Source organism: Terrapene carolina, unplaced genomic scaffold, assembly GCF_002925995.2.
Source record: "Terrapene carolina triunguis isolate 2854851 unplaced genomic scaffold, T_m_triunguis-2.0 Scaffold558, whole genome shotgun sequence".
Taxonomy (NCBI): domain Eukaryota; kingdom Metazoa; phylum Chordata; order Testudines; family Emydidae; genus Terrapene; species Terrapene triunguis.
In genome coordinates, this window is record NW_020664909.1 from 13582070 (window position 1) to 13601133 (window position 19064).

The 19064-nt window shown below is 46.9% G+C and overlaps 1 protein-coding gene across 2 annotated transcripts; it reads right to left on the reverse strand.

Annotated features, from left to right (window-relative positions):
• Window positions 1-2314: 2314 nt before the first annotated feature.
• DUSP27 (dual specificity phosphatase 27, atypical) lies at window positions 2315-18804 on the reverse strand. Of its 2 annotated transcripts, none has more exons than XM_024198916.1 (5): window positions 18671-18804; window positions 10598-10692; window positions 9540-9771; window positions 7450-7667; window positions 2315-6141 (listed from the first exon to the last, which is right to left on the reverse strand). In XM_024198916.1, the coding sequence occupies exons 2-5, from the start codon at window positions 10650-10652 to the stop codon at window positions 3332-3334; spliced, it is 3315 nt and encodes a 1104-aa protein (XP_024054684.1). In that variant the 5' UTR covers window positions 10653-10692; window positions 18671-18804; the 3' UTR covers window positions 2315-3331. The 2 variants fall into 2 exon arrangements, with proteins under 2 accessions (XP_024054684.1, XP_029769121.1); XM_029913261.1 differs by lacking the exon at window positions 18671-18804 and adding an exon at window positions 17207-17322.
• Window positions 18805-19064: the final 260 nt, after the last annotated feature.

The following is a 19064-nucleotide window of genomic DNA, read 5'->3' on the forward strand; positions in this document are numbered from 1 at the left end:
GGCTTCTTGTTCACTTTCACTGAAGGATTGTGGGGAGGAGGAAGCTGAGGTGTTATCGGAGGGTCACAGAAAGGTAGTCTGTCTGGATACATTTTGGATACCTATCTACTCCACTAATCTAGCATCAGACCACTGCAGTTGGTATAAAAGCCATTCCCTCAGCAACTCTGGTTGCCTGAAACAGTCTTTGTGTATCTCCCCTCTTTATCTCTGTTTAAATTCTCATCTTAAAACCTGACTTTTCTACCCTGCCTCCAGACCTCTTCATTTCTCTCCCTCTTGGTTATTGGCCTTATGACGAATGCTTTAATATTTTCACCATGCAAGGCCTTTATGTCACTGTTTCATGTAATTTATACCTGTGAGCTGGAGCCTTTCCCAACCTGCTCTCAAACACAGTCCACACAATGTGTAGAGTCCAAAATCACCCCCTTCCTGCTTTGGGGGTTTGGCTTTATTAACAAAGATACCAGCAATAAGAAAACAGAGTTCAGCTGTTTCTCAGGTTTCTCCCTCATGACTGCTCAGCCCACATCCTACATTGTCTCCCCAGACAGCCATTTCCATTCCCCTTTTATACAAGTGCAGTAATAAGCCACCTACCTCAATGAGTCAGCAAAACCCACTTAATCCTTTCCCAGAAGGGTCAAAACTTGCTAACAGGGTGGAGCGTTTCAGGCTTGTTATACGATCATATACTGTCCTCTGTCTTGAATAATTTAATTCTGCAACAGTCCTGGGATCCAGTTTAAATGAAAAATATAATCTGAATTTACTGCGAAGAAACAAAATAAGTAAAATCTGTTCCTTTTCTTATTTCCTTCCTTCTGTTATTGTTTAATCACCTGATTTTGAGAACCCCTTTCACTCATAGATTACTGACCCTCTAGTGGTTAACCTCGTCCTGGATCCTTACTTCTAACAGAACCAGAAGTCCAATCAATGAGGGATAGTGAGTGAAATGGTTCTAAGCTTCTACTGATTTAAAAAAAGACAGACACATTTTATCATTAATTATTCTGTAGATAACACTGCTGATGTGCATGGCACAACACAGACAAGTAGGAAGATAAAGTCCATGCCCTGTGTTGCTTACAATCCATATTAGGGAATTACCATACTGAGAAATGGTAAAATCATAACAATATCTATCTCTCAAAATCATGGAGAAAAGGAGACGAGATGAAAAGACACAGAAAGAGAAAACTATTTTTATAGGAAGACTAGTACACCAATGACAGGTTTCTACCTGGGTTTCTGCTTGTATTTAGTTTTAGGAATGCTGTTGCAGAGGTGTCTGGTGTTTCAAAATATAATCTAAATATGAGAGGGAGCAGATAATTTCAGAGTGGAGATCAGTGATGGAAGCTGGCTAAAGGTATTTTGAGATAAGATTTGAGGGAGAAATGGGAAATTTGGCTGGTGACGTATTATATTATTCAGCCAAATAGTAAGTGTCTTCATGTGTCAGAGACTTACACTGACGTACAATCCACACAAATAACTCCTACAGTGGTGTCTAGACGAGTTGTCTTGTCACATGGAACGTCATAGGATTCGGCACACCATGGCAGGGATTAGAACCAGGGTCTCTGAAGTAAATGAACATAGAGCATGCTGACTTTAACCCAGAGGCCAATTAAAACTGCCATCTCTTGAAAATAAATGTGAAATTACCACAGAGTTATCATTCAACAGAAACAAGATTTTCTCTTTGGGCTGTAGTCTTTGTATGTTGTATTTCAGCATGTATTAGTCACCCATTTGTTTATTACCAGAGATTGGTATGAGTACCACCTTTTATTTAAGGCAATAATGCTGAAAAATAATAAAAGACACAATCGGACTACAGACATAACAGACAGGCACCAGCTGAATTGCATACATGCATGAATCAAATTGAACTCAGGACCTGTCCTCCAAAATAGAGCTTTACCTTTTGAATGAGCTCAGAATATCCATTATTAAGACTACTAAGCAGTCAGTAGTATTAAGTATTTTTTCCTCTTGTAGACCTCAAGCAACTAGCAGGAGACATAATCATATTGGACTGGGTCTAATTCCATCCAGTTGTGGGCAGTGGTATTACACAGACAGATCCATTCGTGTATTAAACTTCTAACAAGGAGGGTGCATTCTTAGAACATAAGAACGCCCATACTGGGTCAGACCAAAGGTCCATCTAGCCCAGTATCCTGTCTTCTGACAGTGGCCAATGCCAGGTGCCCCAGAGGGAATGACCAGAACAGGTAATCACCAAATGATCCATCCCCTGTCGCCCATTCCCAGCTTCTGGCAAACAGAGGCTAGGGACACCATCCCTGTCCATCCTGGCTAATAGCCACTGATGGACCTATCCTCCATGAATTTATCTAGTTCTTTTCTTGTTACTATATAGGTTATGTTAGCTCTACTATATACATGTCAAGATCCATCACCCTAAATATAATCATTTTACAAAGGGTCAGACACTGTCAAGTAGTAATTTCAGAGTTTGGCCTTATGCTATATACAGTATGGGACTATCCTTGAGTTTCAAAGTCACTTTCCTCCCTGTAGTCTCAACCAATTGACAGCAAATAAATTAAGAAACCCTAAAATATAAATTCCCACAATAGCTACATTTAATGGATATTTTGTTCTGCTGCAGCTACTCAGTGGAGCAAACCTTAAATGTACTGTATTCCCCAAAATCATGTTGATATTCATGACACTGATGAAGTACACATAAAAAAGCCAAATTGGCTTTCGCTTAATAAGAAAAGGAGTACTGTACTAAAAAAAAACCCTCAATATTTTCCATATGGGAAAAGGCAACGCTGATAAGAGATGAAACCACACTGTCAAGCATCTAGAGAAGGTTGTTAGTTCCCCATTCCCTTATTTATAATCAAAACAAAGCTAGAAATAATGCTAGAGTGATTCTTTAATGACTCCAAAAAAGTGAAATAATCAAAACAAGACCTGACCAAACTCTTGACTTGAGGGTGCTGTCCCAGAGGGCAGAATAGCTTTACCTGCTATTGTTACTAAAATATTCTCTGGATACAAGTGTCTCCTAAAGATTTATTCACACCTACCCTAATCATTTAGCACAAGCTTCTTCTTTTTGACAAACCACAAACACTGGAAATGATTAACCTTCTTCCTCCAAGTCTGTTGATTAAGGTGAAGAAAACTTCTGCAGGACATCAGCAGTGCCCTGGAAATCATGAAGGATGATCTGAAATATAATGATGAGTGATTCAGGTGAGACATCTGTGTCTGGGACTCCTGCTGAGGCTGGGACCCCACTTCAGTCCTGATGGTGCCTTAACAACCTTGTCCTCGGTCATTCCTCTCTTCTTCGCCGGAGCTTTGCCTTAGTTTCTTCTTGCCGGCTTCTCCAGGCAGCAATAATGGCATCATCATCCATTTCTTCTTCCTTGTGGGTGCTTCGTCTGTACTGCGAGAATTGCCTTGATGCAAACCTCTCTTCACTTTCTTCCACCTTCTCTTCTCTGTCTCCGTCCTCTTCAGACTTTGAAAAACTCTGAATGAACTTTCTCTTTGCTCCAAATTCTGACATGTTGGAACTAGACTCCTCTTCAGATTTTTCCAAGTGACGGGATCTGACTCGACTCTGCGTTGATGGTCCTGGGGATTCAGAATCATAGGATGGCTCTGGGCTTTCTTCCCTAGAACTTGTCTCTCTGGCCTTTGTTCGTGTGAACTTGTACATTTCCTTGTCCTCTTTTGCAGAGGTAGAGGAAAATCTTGATGTGGTTCTCAGTGAATCACCTTTACACTGATAGGAAGAAGAACTGTTCGCCTCTTCTCTTTGGGATCTGGAGAAGCTATACTTGCATGCTTCAGAGTCCACCTCTCTGAGAGTGGATGATCTATTGTATTTCTCTCTAGCCTTTTCAGCATGGTCATGATATGATGTCTTTCCTTCTGCTTTCAGGCCACTCAGCCACTTATTAACATTGGTCTCCACCTCTGAATTCATGGCACCAGTATTTGCAAACTGACCGGAGAAAGCAGAAGCTGTATCAGTTCTGTCAAGATCTGTTTGGAAGGGGTACCGAATGCCACCTATTGTGTTCTCTGTGTTGTCTTCGACTTTCTTTTCTTCATCTTCTCCCTGGGCCTTCTTCTTCTTAAATAAAGTGCTGCGCTTGTTGTCTCTGACAAGCTTCTCGATTTGATAATCTGACATTTTTTCTCTCATCTCCATTTGCATCTCCTTCTCCTTCCGGCTGAGTTTTTTCAGGTCAATGTCATCTGCAAAGAGGCTGTACAGCGGCTTGCTTGTTTGAGTCACTCTCATGCTGGAGCTAGACCCTCCTGTCCTCACGCTCATTGAGGCATTGGAAGACAGAATGGACTGGGTGTCAGCACTGCTCATGTCCCTCTGGCGGAGCAGAGAGCTAGCTACAAACAAACCACTCTGTGCACTGAGAAGGGAGGCCTTGTCATCATCGAGGCATCTGCCAAAGTCACCTGACTTCACACTGGAGGCCAGTGTGGAGGGCGGGTGGGACAACATCATTATCTCATTTTGTTTCTGAGCAATGGTTTCATTAACCACACTGGCAATCCAGTTCTGAATGCTGGCCATGGATATCGCATCACCTGGGCCAACTGGGATGTTGGGTAGAGGTGTAGCTGGCATTTGAGGCTGCATAGCCCCAGCACTGCTTCTGTTCTGAGGTAAAGATGAACGGTTGCTCTGCATGCTCAGTGAAGAAGCTGAATCCTCAGCACCGCTTATGGAAGGTGCTGAGGGCCAAAGAGATGACAGCGGGATACTCCCACTCATTGCGCTCTCTGTCTCCCAGCTGCACAGGGACTGGCTTTCTTCCAGGATCTTTTTTGAATGTTCAAGTAGCTCCATTCTCCTCTGCTTCCTTTTGGCTGAAGCAGAATCTTCGCCCTTGGCAAGCTCCACAATATCATCCTTGTTCTCATTTCCCACCTTCTTCTGGTGTTTTATTTTCCAGGCCTGGTAAGCTGTCAGCTTGACATCTGATAGATCCTTCTCTTCTTCTGCTGCCTCCTCAACTGGCTGGCTGCCATCATCCGTCTTGGGGGACACAGAGGATTCTAAATCCTTCTTGTGAAAGCCAAACTGGATTCTCTTGATCTTCCACCTTTCAAGAGGGGTCAGCTTGTCTTTGTTCTTTTTGCAGAAGTTATGAAAGGAGCTGGTATCCGAGACAACACTCTCCACATCCACATCTCTGCTCTTTCTTCCTGGCTGTGGTTCTGGACTATCATCACCACTTTTATTCCTGGAACGGTATCTCTGAGCAGCTTCCTTCTCAATCTCTAGCAGCCTCTGGTTCCACATATCCCAGGTGCTCTCCGTAGACATAGAGTCTGTGCGGCCCCTCCTCAGCCTGTTGATGCTGCTGGCTTCCAGTTGTTGCTTCAGAATTCGGATGTCAAGGCTGTTCACACTCTCCGCGTCACCCAGTTCACTTGAAGGATACGGCCTTTCTCCCATGTTGGAGACTCCATCCTCCTCCCTGGGTAGCCAATAACCTTCCTTTTCATATTTTGCATTTCGACTCTGCCACTCTTGAATCATCTGTTCCACATTCTCCTCACATTCCTCTCCTCCCTGATCTGGAAGTTTTGGAGGTGTGCTTTCCACATCTTGATTTGGTAGTTCTCTTGCTGGCAGGCCTTGCTTCTGCCTCCATTCCTCATACAGCTGTTCCTCCTCCTCCTCACTGATCAGAGTGGGCTGTTTGGAAACCAAGCTAGCTTTTCCCATGGATGAAGAACTCATAACACTTCCCAGAAAGCTGGTGGTATCCTCTTCCTCTACCGTGATGGAGTGCACTTTGGCTCCCATGACACTCCCAGAGACCTCCACTCCAGACAGCAGGGAATGGGTCCCTGCTTCGATGACAGAACTCCGGCTGGCTGTGTCATCATCATCCCCAGTATCTTCCTGCTCTCGTTCCTCCAGCAGCTTCTCATTGAGCTCCCTGAGCTGTTTCAGGAAGCCGTCATTGGGGTAAATGGCACGCTTCTTCCTTATAGTCATTAGGGCTTCTAAGATGGTCATGTGGTGGAAGATCATCAGGTAAGCAGCCACCAGCACAGCCGAGCGACTGATTCCCATTTCACTGCTTACCAGGATTTTACCTACAGGTATGAAATATAAAAGTGTCAGATGCTTTCAACAACCTACAAAATTAATCTGCAATGCATCCCATAAGGCCTGATCCAAAGTCCATTGATGTTAATGGATTTCTTGATTTCACTGCGGTTTAGATCAGACCGATGTTAAGTATTTTTTTCTGTTTTATTTTCTGATTTACCTTAATTAAAATTTGAGACAATCAAAATAATACCAAGTAACGTGTACATGTGCCACAAACTGTGGATGGGCACATTTTAAAATAAGCTAACTACAGAAATTGTATTAATAGTTTGTACTTATGTAGTGCATTTAATCAAAAAATCTCAAAGCATTTTACAAACATTAGTGAGTCGACCCTTACAATACTCTTGACTTGCTGTGTGACCTTGTCTAAGTCACTTAGCTGCACTGTGCCTCAGTTTCCCCAGATGTAAAATGTTTGAACTTCTCCCATTTATCCCATGTATATCAATGTGCTATTCACTCTGAAACCCAGCGAAGCAAATCTAAAGTGTCAGCTATTTCACTATTGATGTTTTACGAGTTGAAACATTCAACTTCCCCTACTACCCCAAACTGCCTCTCACAAATTCCTACTTGCCAGAAGCCCCAGCTGCCTCCTATTAGCTCACCAGCTTTTCATACTGAGACCTTTTGCAATGTAGTTACGTTGTCAACACAAAAATTAGCAGCACATTCAAAATGTAAGGGCAGACTAAAATTAAGTGAATTTAGTATGAAAATAAATAACACAAGGGATACTGAAGACCACGGTAGAGGTAGAGGAAGACTGACTGTAGTATTCATTTTCATGTTTAATTCAGTTAAAATCTCTATTTTTAATTTGAGCTGATATTGCTACAGAATTTCCAGAATGCTATACTAGAGTTCCATAGAAATAACCAGGCCATGGGGTGTGTTGCCATAGAATTTAGGTCCAACAGAGCATGCAGGACTTTGGCTATAACCACCTAGAAACGCATTACCCGTTTTGTCTTTCAATAGCACAGTGACCCCTACTGTTCTGTAGTAGATAATCTAGCAAAGGTGAGGATTTAGCATACAGGACATAGCAGCAGATAGCCTTGAACAATAGCTGGATATTATTGCAACAGTCACACTTGATATGCTGGGCCTTCTGTGGGGGGAGTGTAGAACTAGGCCTAAAGTATTCACTTGGAGCCTTCCATCTGCCATATACAATGGAGTCAAAGGGCAACTAGAAATCTGGTCCAAAATATTCTCTGTGATGCCTCCCGCATCACTGGATTTCCAAGTTTCCAGGAACTAGCCCAATCTCCTTATCTTACCTCTGTATGTCAGCAGTGCTTCATCAAGGAACTCCGCAGCCTGGTGAAAGTGTTTGGAAATGTCCATCTCTGGGAAATCATCCACCTCAATGCCCAAGTACTGGATATTCAAACCATTGTAGAAATCTGGCCCTGTGTACACGCCGGTACCGTGAGCCGCATTCAGGATATGAGTGATCCCAAGCCTCTTCAGACGGCCTTTGTTCACTGCAACACTCCTCCAAAGAAGAGAAAGCAATATTAGAAGTTGGCTCCTGTTCTGAGGCTGGAGAGAGCCAGTCCATTGTCCAGGGGGCCAGCAGAGGTGGTGTTAGAAGGGGAGATGTCAGTAAGAGGGTAACCATGGCTTGATTAAAATGGAAAAAGAACAGAACCGAATGAACACAATGGGGCATGGAGAGTGGCAAGCCAAGCTGGATTTAACTCTTTGCCAGCCCAGTGAATGCGGTGGAAGGATATCTACAAAGGTCCTTTGCAATCTGAGGGGTTAGAAAAGGAACAGGGTTTTGGCTGAGAGGTGTGTACCAGAGCTCTGAACAATCTAAGGGCAAGAAAAGGTGCATGATATTGAAGACGAGATCTTTAACATGTATGACTGGTGCATTCAGATTGACCTAGCAGCAGTTTAGATAGATTCCCATGCAGGGACTTTCCCTTTGTCCTTAAACTCAGGGACAGATTGGAAAAAACACTGTGTGAGGATACTCTCTCAAGCTCCTGCCACAACTGAAGCTCCACCCACTCATGACTCCACCACCCACTCAAGACTCCAAAATGAGATTACATTCTCAGTAGACTACGCAAATCTTCATCATATGATAGTCCCTCTCCTTTCTTGGAAGCTTTGACTAGTAATATAATAATTAATGATATTCACATGTAAGTTGCCATAGGTATTCTTCAAAGCTGACTCCCCATTGAGATACATAAGAGAGTTCACATCTCTTAGAGCTATTATTTCAGGCTCTCTCCAGACTCAGGCACAGCAGGGGATTGGTTAGACTCTGTTCACATTTTGAAGCTTCCTTTGCAATCATAAGAGCCAGAGACTCTTAAATAAAAGCTGAGATTCTGGAGCACAAAACAGTGGCTGCCAGGCAGAAGTACCCAGTCACCAACTTGGTGCAACCCTTCCCAACCTGACCTCTGCTTAAAGGAATATTCTATCTGTTGGGCTGTCTCTGCTTCATAGACACTGATATGGACATACAAGTTTACCCTTTCCACCCAACCATCTGACTTCTCTGTCTCTCAAATGGCTAATACAGACTATAGAATTGTGAGTAGCAACACAGGCTGTCAAGATCTGTGAATGGTGAAAATGAGATAGGAGCAGGAGATAGGGCCAACTCAGCAGCTTAGAGTAGGGTTTCTATCCCATTTAGGTGAACAGAAGACAAGCCCAAATGTCCAATATGTCCAGCCCAAGAGACTGAGGTGTCTGTAGACACAGTAACCTCCCTCCCTCTATTCTAAGATTAGCCAGAAGAGTAGCACCCTCTCAGTGGTCTTCTAGCAGTTTATATTCAGTACTTACTTGAGAGATGCTCAAAGAGAAGCAAGGTGCTGCAGGACACATTACTGGTGATTCATTAGATAGCACTCTTCCCTCTCAGTGCTGAACCAATGCCCAGCACAATGCTAGGGAGCACTAGGCTGCTGAAGGTGCTGTCTTTTGGAAGAGCCATAAAACAGACTCTGGCCACTTGTCTTCAATAAATTGCATGGCATTTCCCCCCTCTTTTTAAAGGATTAGGCGTTCCTGTGTCTGGGCCAAATTCCATCTGCAGTAATTTCATTTTGCTTACAGTTTCCTAGGTGCTTTTAATTGGATATGGTGTTCTTCCCCTCCTTTCCTAAACTGTTCTGAAGTGTCAATACGTGTGGTGCAAAAGCTGTGGTTTTTCACAGAAGTGGTTGCTTTTCAGTGCAGTGTGATCTTTGTAGACATAGACTGTAAAATGTCTTTGGATCTCTGGGGATGAAAGGCATTACATGTAATATATATTATGCTGAGGTGACTTTAGTGACTCCATCAAACCCTTCACTAGGAATTTTGTGTGACCTCAAGGACAAAAGTTCATACTCACTTTTCTGCTATAAAGACGTTGGGCCAGACTTCATCCACAGGATCCCAGGGGGACTCCAGCCTGTCCTTCATGAGTGCCCTCTGCAAGTCCATCACACACGGTGTGTTGAACAAGCTGGTGTCATCAATCTTTTCTTTAACTCGGTTGTACAGGTCCTCCACCAGCAGCTGCTCTGCAGACTCCAACATCCCCGGACAAACTGAATCCACTTTGACCTCCTTTGTCTTCAGCTCTGGAATGAGCTGACTGTCACTCAAAGCATGTGAAGAATTCACTATTCTTTCTCCCTGGAACAATCCTGGGGGCTTCTTAACTTTGTTCAACAGTGTCCACCCACCCAGTCTGAAATGTGTGCACGTGTGCACTCAGGCAGTAGCCTCAGGCAGTTAATAGGGGACTGAGCACAGTAACCTTTCCTTTCATCCCTTGTAGATCTAGGTTGGCTAAGGTTACAAGTGAAAAGGAGTCTGGGGAAGTCTCATTCTAATCCCAAGCATATGGGGAAGGGAGCTTGCCCAGTGGTTAGAGCCAGGACTGGTGGAAGCTCCCTAACATTGTGTGTGGGGGGGACCAGTGCCCAAACCAGGGCCTCACCCCTTCTTCTCCACGAGACCCTGCCCCTGCCCTGCCCCTTCTCCACAAGACCCTGCCCCTTGCTTGCTCCTCTCTGCCACCTCTCCACCATTGCTTGCCCTTACAGCCGGTAAAAAGTCGGAGGGCATAGTCCTCCCACTTTTAAAAATGAGGGAGCCATGGACCCCTGCCCCCTCCACCCCTGTTCCGGTGCCCCTGGTTAGAGCAGGGAGCTATGAATCAGGACTCCTTCACTGTATTCTATGACTCTGCCACTGACTCACTATGTGACTTTAAGGCAAGTCTCCAAACATGTCTGTGTAATGGTATGTAAAATGGAGATAACCTCTCTACCTCATGGTGGGGGTGGAGGGTTATGAGGCTTCATGAACGTTTGTTTAGCACTTTAAGATCCCCAGATGAAAGAGGCTAACCAAGTGCAACCAAAGTCTTTCTTACTTACCCTGCCCCTTTGATCCGCTTACCTTCATTGATTATCTGTTTAGCAGCTACTGCAGAGGACAGGTGGATAGGCTCCATGAAGATGCTTTCTGTCTCTGTGTCTGATATCACTGAATACCTGCCAGTCAATGACATTGGTATTAGACAAACACTTCCTCATCTGCCCTGCACCTCTGGTATTGCTTCCCTTCTCAACCATTTCAGAGGGGAGCAGCAGGGAGGGCAGACAGAGGACCTTATGAGGGATGGAGGGAAAGATACTCCCCCCTGGACGGTGTGACAAGTGCCTTTTGAAGAGAGCTCTAGCATCCAAAGGATGTCTGCAAGAGGTGGTGGGGGATCCTATGGGAGAGGATTTGGAGGTAGGAATGAGGGGCTATGTGGCAGCAAGTGGGTAAGAGTGAGGCCTGCAATGAGGATCTGCAGTCAGTGGAAAGAGACTGCAGAAGAACAGACCTGGAGAGGGAGTTCCTGCAAAGGAGGACTGCAGGTAGGTGGGTGGGATGGGATTGTTAGATGGGTTATTCATGTGAAGGAGAATTGAAGGGTACATCCACACAGCTAGCTTTTTTGCTTGAAAATCACTTCTTATTTATCATTAGTTATAGTAGAAGGAGGCACTAGAGATTGGCTCTATAGATTAAAGAGCATCCCACTATCATGGCTTCTGAGCCCAGACTCCAGCCCGAATGTCTACACAGCTATTTTAGCGTAGTAGCACAAGCCCCAGGAGCCAGAGTCTATAGACTTGGACTCTGAGACTCACTGCTGCAGGCTCCTGCTTGCTGTGTAGATGTATTACTCCTGGGGGATTTTTCACCACTGTGTGTGTGTGCATAATTCATGTGCCACGCATATTTTTATTTTTTTCAGCAGCAAATAGCTTCTGCCGGAAAGTTGCTGAAGTTCTGCCTTTTGCCCACCAGAGGGCACTGTGATGCTAAAACAAAGCAGCCGCTCCTGGCTAGCCCCAGCTATGATAGGGAAGAGAAAGAGCCTGCAGTGCCTTCTTCACAGCGCCTGTTGGGCCAGGTCAGGAGACAGACAACATGGGGCACATGGGGTTGCTGGGGGTCACAGACTGGGGCAGGGGCTGAATGGGAGTGGAAGCACAGGGCCATGGGGGGAGTAGGATGCAGGGCCACATGGGGGAAGGAGGGTGGTTGAGTGGCGGCACAGAGACACATGGGGATAGGAGAGAGGGAGGTGCAGGGCCACATGGGGGAATGGGGGTGGCTGAGTGGGGACACAGAGACACATGGAGATGGGGGAGGGGGTGCAGGGACAGATGGGGATGGGGGAGGGAGCTGGCTGAGGGGGAATGGGTGTCTGAGTGGGAGTGGAAGGACAAATGTGGATGGGGTACAAGGACACATAGGGACAGGGGCAGATGTGCCTGACTGAATGGGAGAAGCTAGGGGTCAGTCAGGGTCTGCATGGGGGAAGTTCCCTAATAATCCTTCTCTGACTCCCCAAAAAAACCTGTTCCATACTTTTCCCATCCATACCCAACAACCTTCCAAGGTCACACCCATGCTCCTTTCCAGGAATTATTTCCCTCTCCCTTAGCTCCTCCATTACCCGTAACTCCCTACACTGCTTTTGAGGGGTGTGGGAAATATGGTTCTGTATTGTAGTTTAAATGAATTATTACTCAAGAGTTCTGTATTAATATGCCTAGTAAGGAATCTATTTGTCAAAAAACATTTCCTGAATCTTTTTTGTTGTCTGTATTGTTAGACATATTTGCTGACAGGTATTTTGAAATAAATGACCAAAATAATTAAAATTGGTGTGATTATACTGTGTTATTTTGACAAATAAAATATGCAGAATTTTACAGAATTTCAAAATATTGTGAGCAGAATTTTTAATTTTTTTGTACAGAATTCTCCCAGGAGTAATGTATCCCGAGTGGCTTGGAGCTCCACTGCCAGAGAGATGGCGCTGTCTGGGGGTAGACAGAGAGTCAGAAACATCCATTTTATTCCATAGAAGTTCTTGTACCTCCCTCATCACTAATATCTGAGTGTCCTTCCAGACACAGCTACTCCAAGGCGGCTGCTCTGCTTTTCTATGAAGGGTGGCTTCTGACTAGAGTTTGGTGAAGAATTCAGAACAAATGATGCTGCGATTTTGGCCCTTTTTCTGTTCACAAATCGTCTGCAAACACTATTTGACTTTTATAGATGTGTTTGTTCTTCCAGATTATTTGATGGATGGTTTAAGTGACCAGATGGCAGGCTATGGATCTCTTGCAAACTACTCACCACAGTGACTGCATCATAATTTGACATTCACTGTGTGTTTGGTCAATCAAGTCACATGGTATTGTTTCTGATCTCTAGTTGGACAATTACCAACCCCACCAATAGTTTTCATGATGGCTGCTTGTACATTCAAGACCAGATTTTCAAAGCTAATTAGGCGCCTAGTGGGATTTTCAAAAGCATCTAGGTATCTAACACCCATTGAAATCAATGAGTTTTAGGCACCCAGTTGCTTTTGGAAATCTCACTAGGCACCTACATACCTTTAAAAATCTGCCCTCATTTGAATACACATTTATATGAGTATTTGTGACCCATTCTCTGCCTGTGAACATTTTTGCAAACAAAAATGTGCTCCTTTGATTGTCAATGGAAAATGAATTAAAGGTTCGTTAATATAATCATAGTGGTTCTGTGAACTATGTGAAATAAGTTTGGGGCCTCGATTCCATTGCCAGGGGACAGGTAGCCACATAAAAAAGCCTCCATTGAAACTGCTGATAACTGGGCTCCTTGTTGATAGTCTCAACAGAGGTGTCAAGGACAGAACAGGTCATCTATACTGAGCTCCCCTCTCATCCCTGGAGGAGGTCACTCTGGGTTACTTCCACAGGGGCTAGTATAGAGGAAGCTTATTCTGCTGGTGCTGTACTTGTTCAATGGATAAATAGAGGGCATAAATCTCCAGAGCTGTCAATCCTACACCTTTCACCAGGAATATATTTATATACAAAGAATATATTAAAGAAAGACATGCTGAGTTCATTGTGAGCAAGTAAAGGATAAAACCCCAGGGAAGCTTGTCCCCTGTGCCCCACTCTGGTCCTCAGGGCCCAGCATGGCATTGGGGTTAGACATCTGACTGTGGAGACACTCTCTCTCTCTAACTTGAATTGGTAGCTGTTTCCTCTTCCTCCATGAGAAGGCCTGGACATCTCAGGCTTCTGCACACACCAGCCTGGCTGCCAGCTGCATGGATTAAATTGGTTCCCATAATAACTGGCCATGGGGGGGTAGGTGGACAGCATCATTCCAAACCCAGGAGCAGCTGGGCAGGCAGGCAGGCAGGACTGTGCAGTGTGATGGGTTGCTGCAGAAAGAGTTGGAGAGTTCAGACCTCAGCTGATATAATTAGATGGAGGCGGGACGTGGTGGAGGGCGGGGGCCACAACTGCACCAAATTTTGACAGTGGGAAAGTGTATTACCCTTCCTCTCCCCTCAGTCAAGACTGTCTGAACAGATTTTGCACATGCTTGGTCCCCAAATTCCCCTCCAGGTTGACACCAAGCATGTGGCGTCTCAGCCCAAACCAGTATTTGTGGAGTGAATCTTGATGAGCAACTAGGGACAGGGAATTTAAGGGCACCCACTCCTGTTAGCTACACAGAACGGTGGGGAACAAAAGTGGGCGGGAAACCCCACAACATCTGCAGAAGAGGGATTTGCAGAAGGCTCCACAAATCTAAGTGTGATTCTGGGAGTAAGGAGGGAGAAGAGCAGGGTAGTAGCCATTGCATGTAGCATGCTCCCCTCTGCAGAGCTCAGCTTTCGCTGTGGAAATCCATGTGCGTGGTGGAATGTCCAGGCCTGCAGTCTGTTTGAAAGGGAGGAATGGGGCATGGCTGTTGGAGCCACAGACAATGGTATCGTCTCCAAAGGGAGCTGTGCTGCTAGGGGCACCCAGAGACCCACGCTGAGGGCATGGCTTTACAGTCTACATTATAGGCCAGGCTCTGAACAGATTTCCCAGAGGATAGGTAAGAAGATTAAATTCTCCCGTCACCTCCTGGAATGGTTCCTTACTATTAGGGCTGGGGAGTTTGTAGGGGGAGGAATCATTTGGTATTACTAACCACATCCTCTTCCCCCTCTGTGCTGACTCAAACTCCTCCTGCTGCTGCTGGACAAGTTGTGTCTTTAACAATCCAAGTTAACCTGCATGGTGCCTGGGGCACAAGTTGAATCCCCTGGGTTTGTCCTGGGCTGGGGTTAGCCTGGACAAAAAAAGTGGTGGTACTGTGAAGCTCCACTCACTGCCAAAACACCACCCACTGCTGAAACACCTTGTAACAGTGTTGGCACCCGCCTCTTGTGAGCACCCTCCTGGTAGGGTGCATGCACTTGCAATCTCTCAGTTTGTGGTGCTATAACAGGGTGTTACCTGCCTCTCACAAATGCCCCTTGATCAAGTGCATGCCTACAATCACTCAGTTTGTGGAACGGGGTAGCACAAGCACCCCCTCCTTGGTTAATGGTTTCTTAGGCAGGTCTTCAGTGACTTGGCCTTCTGGACAAGTCACACGCTGTCTGTCGGTGGAAGAGTACAAACCCCTTCCTGCGGTATACAGTCTTTACCTTCTTCCGACCTTGATATGGGGACATACCCTCAGGGCTTCCTCCCTGGAGACACTGTCTTCTTGAGCCCTCCCTGGGCTCAGACCTTTCCCAGTCCCAGCAGCCAGCCGGGAACTCCTTCTTAGCTCCGCTGGTCCCTGCCCGTACTGAGCGGTCTGTGGTCCTGCTGCTCTTTCAGCCAGCCATGAACTCAGTCCTCTCTCTGCCAGCTCCAGGCAGCAACTGACTGACCAACTCTATCTCTGCTACTCCTTTTTATATAGCCCTCCTGGCGCCTGATTGGCCACTCCTGCAGCCCCTTTGATTGTCTGCTTTCCCTACAACCAACTCTAGGCCACTCTCCTCTCTGGGATGGGGTATGACAGGGCCCTGAGGCTTCCAACAGGGAGCCGCTGGACCTAGTCCACCCCGTCACACATCTCAACAAAACCAAACCATAAAGTGACTGCACTGGAGTCCTTCGCAGGGGTGTGCTGGTGCCTCAAGTGCTTGTGTGAGCACTGCTCCTAGTGCTGGCTTCAAGGGGGAGTTGTGATGGTCCCGAGCTACTGCCAATAGGTCGCAGGAATTTCTGTGCTGCTGCCACCACTTGAATAGCTCCGTGGACATTCTCCTCCTGAGAGCCCCCTTCCAGTTCCTCCAGCTACTGCCCTTCCCCTGACTGGCCAGCATCACTGACCAGCAGGAAGGGAGCAGGGCCGGATTCCAGTAGGGCATATAACACTGACAGATCCAGGCCATCTGCAGGCAGGATTGAACCTGGGACCTCTGGAGCTTAGTGCATGAGCCAAAAGCCATATGACTCTTAGTTAAGGCTATAGAGCACATCTCATTCGCTCTCTCTCTCCCCCCCTGTGGTCTCGGTGCCACTAGATGGGACAGAACACCACACCCAGGAGGTGTGTGGGTTACAAGCCCTGATCCTGGGAGGGCAGCTTGTAGCCGTTTGAATGGAAGTGTCTCTGCAACTTTAACTGTGGCATTTGGTACTGATGGCAGAAAAGGTAATAAGTGAAGGAGGTGGTTCTGTTCAGTCTGAATGGCTGATCAGGTGAGGAGGAGGAGGAGAGGAAGAGGAGAGGAAGAGGAGGAGAGAGAGGTGGTCATTAGGCGATATTTCTACATGATTATATCAGACATGAGCCCAGAAAATTGCATGAATGAATACAATAAAACGAAGCAAACATTCTAGCTGTTGCTGGTAGCAAACCTCATGCTTAAGGCTGTTAATGGAAACCGCGTCTTCCCCATTTGCATACAACCACATGCCCCAAAATATCTCCTTTTTGGCAGAATCTTTCCATTGCTCCCTACTTCCTGCCCCAGGTGCAGTTTGAAAGTTTCTGGGAAATCCTGTCAGGAATTTTGCATTAAGAAGCAGGCACTAAAAAAAAACAAAAAAAACTCATCACACTTATTTTGACTAAAAGACACCTTAAAACTGGCAGAAGCCCAACTTTTGCTGCCCTGTAAGTGGCATCCTCCTGCCTTGTTCCCAGCCCTCCTATGAGAGATAGGCCTGAACCAAAACCCAAAATCCAAAAGCCTCAATCTCTGGGGGGTTAAAATCCACACACGGGGTTTGCAAATCCATATAATGGGCTGAATCAAAAGCCTGGGTCCCAACATACCTGGATTTAAAAGCCAATCTGAATTTTGCAAATTAACAGGAGGAGGGAGAGTATAAGGAGTGGGAAAGCAATAATGCTTCCTCCCAATAATGCTTTTCTCTCTCTCTCTCTCTCTCTCTCTCTCTCTCTCTCTGTGATCTAAGATGACTGAATGGGATAAATAACACATGAGCTCCATCCCCACAGCGTCTCCCCCCGTCACCCAGTATGGCCTATGCTGGTATTCTAAATCCCTGCCTCTTAGAGGAGAGGGAAGCCTGAGGCTATGTTCTTGATCTGAGTAGGATGGGTATGAGTGGGGTAGGGGAGGAAGGGGAAGCAATTTGTTACATGCAGTCAGGAAGCCATGGCAGTCCCTGTGGCAAATACACTCACTGGCTGGGGGAGGGGCTGCGGAGGTAGCGGGCCTGCACTGCCTTCACGTCTGGCCTATCCTCTTCATCTGGTACCACCTGCTCGCTGTCTGAGTCCTTGCCACTTGCCATGGCCAGCTCTTTAGGATCTGAAGGAGGTGGGGAGATGGCAGGGAGAGGGAAATAAGAATACAACAAGCATAAGCACTGCACTCAGGAAAACCCCTTCAGGCAAGGCGTTGGCTGCCACCTGTCCAAATTTTCCCAGGATACTCCTTTTGTGAGGTAGCTGTCCCAGGAAATCTGTAAGGGTGCTCAGCACACACTGCCAGCTGCGCAGTTTTATGGGCTCAGGACCATCCTGGATGTCCTGCTTTTTTGTACCTCACAAGTGGCAACCCTAGGCTGGGCAGGCTGCAGGCAGGGCATTCCCCATGCCCTGCGCTGTGGTGGTAACACAATGATTTTGCATTGCAGACCATTATTACAGAAGTGGCATGAACACCTTCCTGGCTGGCAGGGGCTGGGGAACTGTGCAGAGAAGGAGCAAACAGACATAGGGGCCAGGAAGGAGGAAGGGCCTTGGGTGGCTGTGCAGAAACTCTATCTCCTTCCACACAGCTCAGCCCTGCTAATAGACACTAGAACAGAGGTGCCTGAACTGTGGGGCATGCCCCCCTAGGGGAGCGTGGAGGAATCCTAGGGGGCACGGCGGGAGCCTGGTCCATCCCCCACAGAGGGGCAGGGAGGGAGCGCCACCCAGCTCCTCTCCTGGCCCTGGCCCTGGCTGCTGGCTGCATGCCCGGGGCTCCGCGCCTGGTGCCCCGGCTGCTGGCCCTCCGGCCAGTGCCCGGGCTGCTGGCCTTGGCCCCCAGCCAAGGCTCTGTTCCCGCCCCCAGCTGTGGCCCCAGCCTCAGCCTCCTTATCCCTCTCTGCGTCACCCCCACCACCACAGCCATGGCCCTGGCTCCGGGCTGGGGGTGGCGTGAGGTAAAAAGTTTGAAGGCCACTGCACTAGAAGGGGCCCCATCCAGCTAAGTATGGGGGGCTGGACATGGAGACTGAAGAAAATGAGGGTGGGGAATATGAGGCCTACCGTCCTCATAACCAAACACTGCAAAGGATCAAGGCCAAACCCTTGATTCTGACCAACTTTAAACCCCAGGACTCGCCCTCAGGAGGCCTTTGCCAGGAGCCCATGATACCAGCCTCTGCCAGCGTGCAGTGGAGTGTGTGTGTTTGTGGGGGGTGATATTATTTGGTTGGGAACCTGGAGAAGCAGCAGCCAGTTCCTCAAGCTTCACAGAGTGACTTCTGGCTCTCACTCAGGGAGTGTCTGTCCTATTCCAGCCCCAAGGGCTCAGATATCCCATGGCAGCTGGTCTCAGATATCAGTGCAGCCATGTCCCATAAACAAGGGCTGACGTTGCTGCCGCTCATGGAGTCAGGGAGATGGGAAGCAAAGATGTGAGGAAATGGCACTTACCGTCTGTGTCTGGAGCTCTCCTGACAGCAGAATGGTCACTCCCCGTCTTAGGCTCAGCGATGGAGCCCAGTGGATGGGGCAGGAAACTTGGTAGGGGATGCAGCTAGAGCGAGAGATCAGCCGCCCTTTCTCTCTCTCTGCGACTTCTTCTCTAAGGGGCAGGACAACTGTCAGCACCAAACCTTTAGCAGCTTTCTAAATATAGGGTCTGCCCCACACTGGCTGCTGGGTTGCATGGGAAAGGAATTCAGTGCCTCATAGACAGCACTTGGTCAAACTTTTAACTCTTCCCATGCTGGGGGCTGAATCTCCTCATATTTTCTTGCTTGGATTTTCCTCTCACAGAAGAGGCCCAGAGAACAGCCATAATTCCACCCACAGGGAGCCCCCAGAT

Excerpts from the sequence above, each read along its gene's own strand:
- DUSP27 (XM_029913261.1), bottom strand. The coding sequence starts at position 17,316 with ATGGCAAGTGGCAAGGACTCAGACAGCGAGCAGGTGGTACCAGATGAA. Across the intron at positions 10,693-17,206 it reads CGCAGCCCCTCCCCCAGCCA|GTATTCAGTGATATCAGACA; the intron begins GTGAGTGTATTT and ends ATTGACTGGCAG. Across the intron at positions 6,142-7,449 it reads AGCACTGCTGACATACAGAG|GTAAAATCCTGGTAAGCAGT; the intron begins GTAAGATAAGGA and ends TCATACCTGTAG.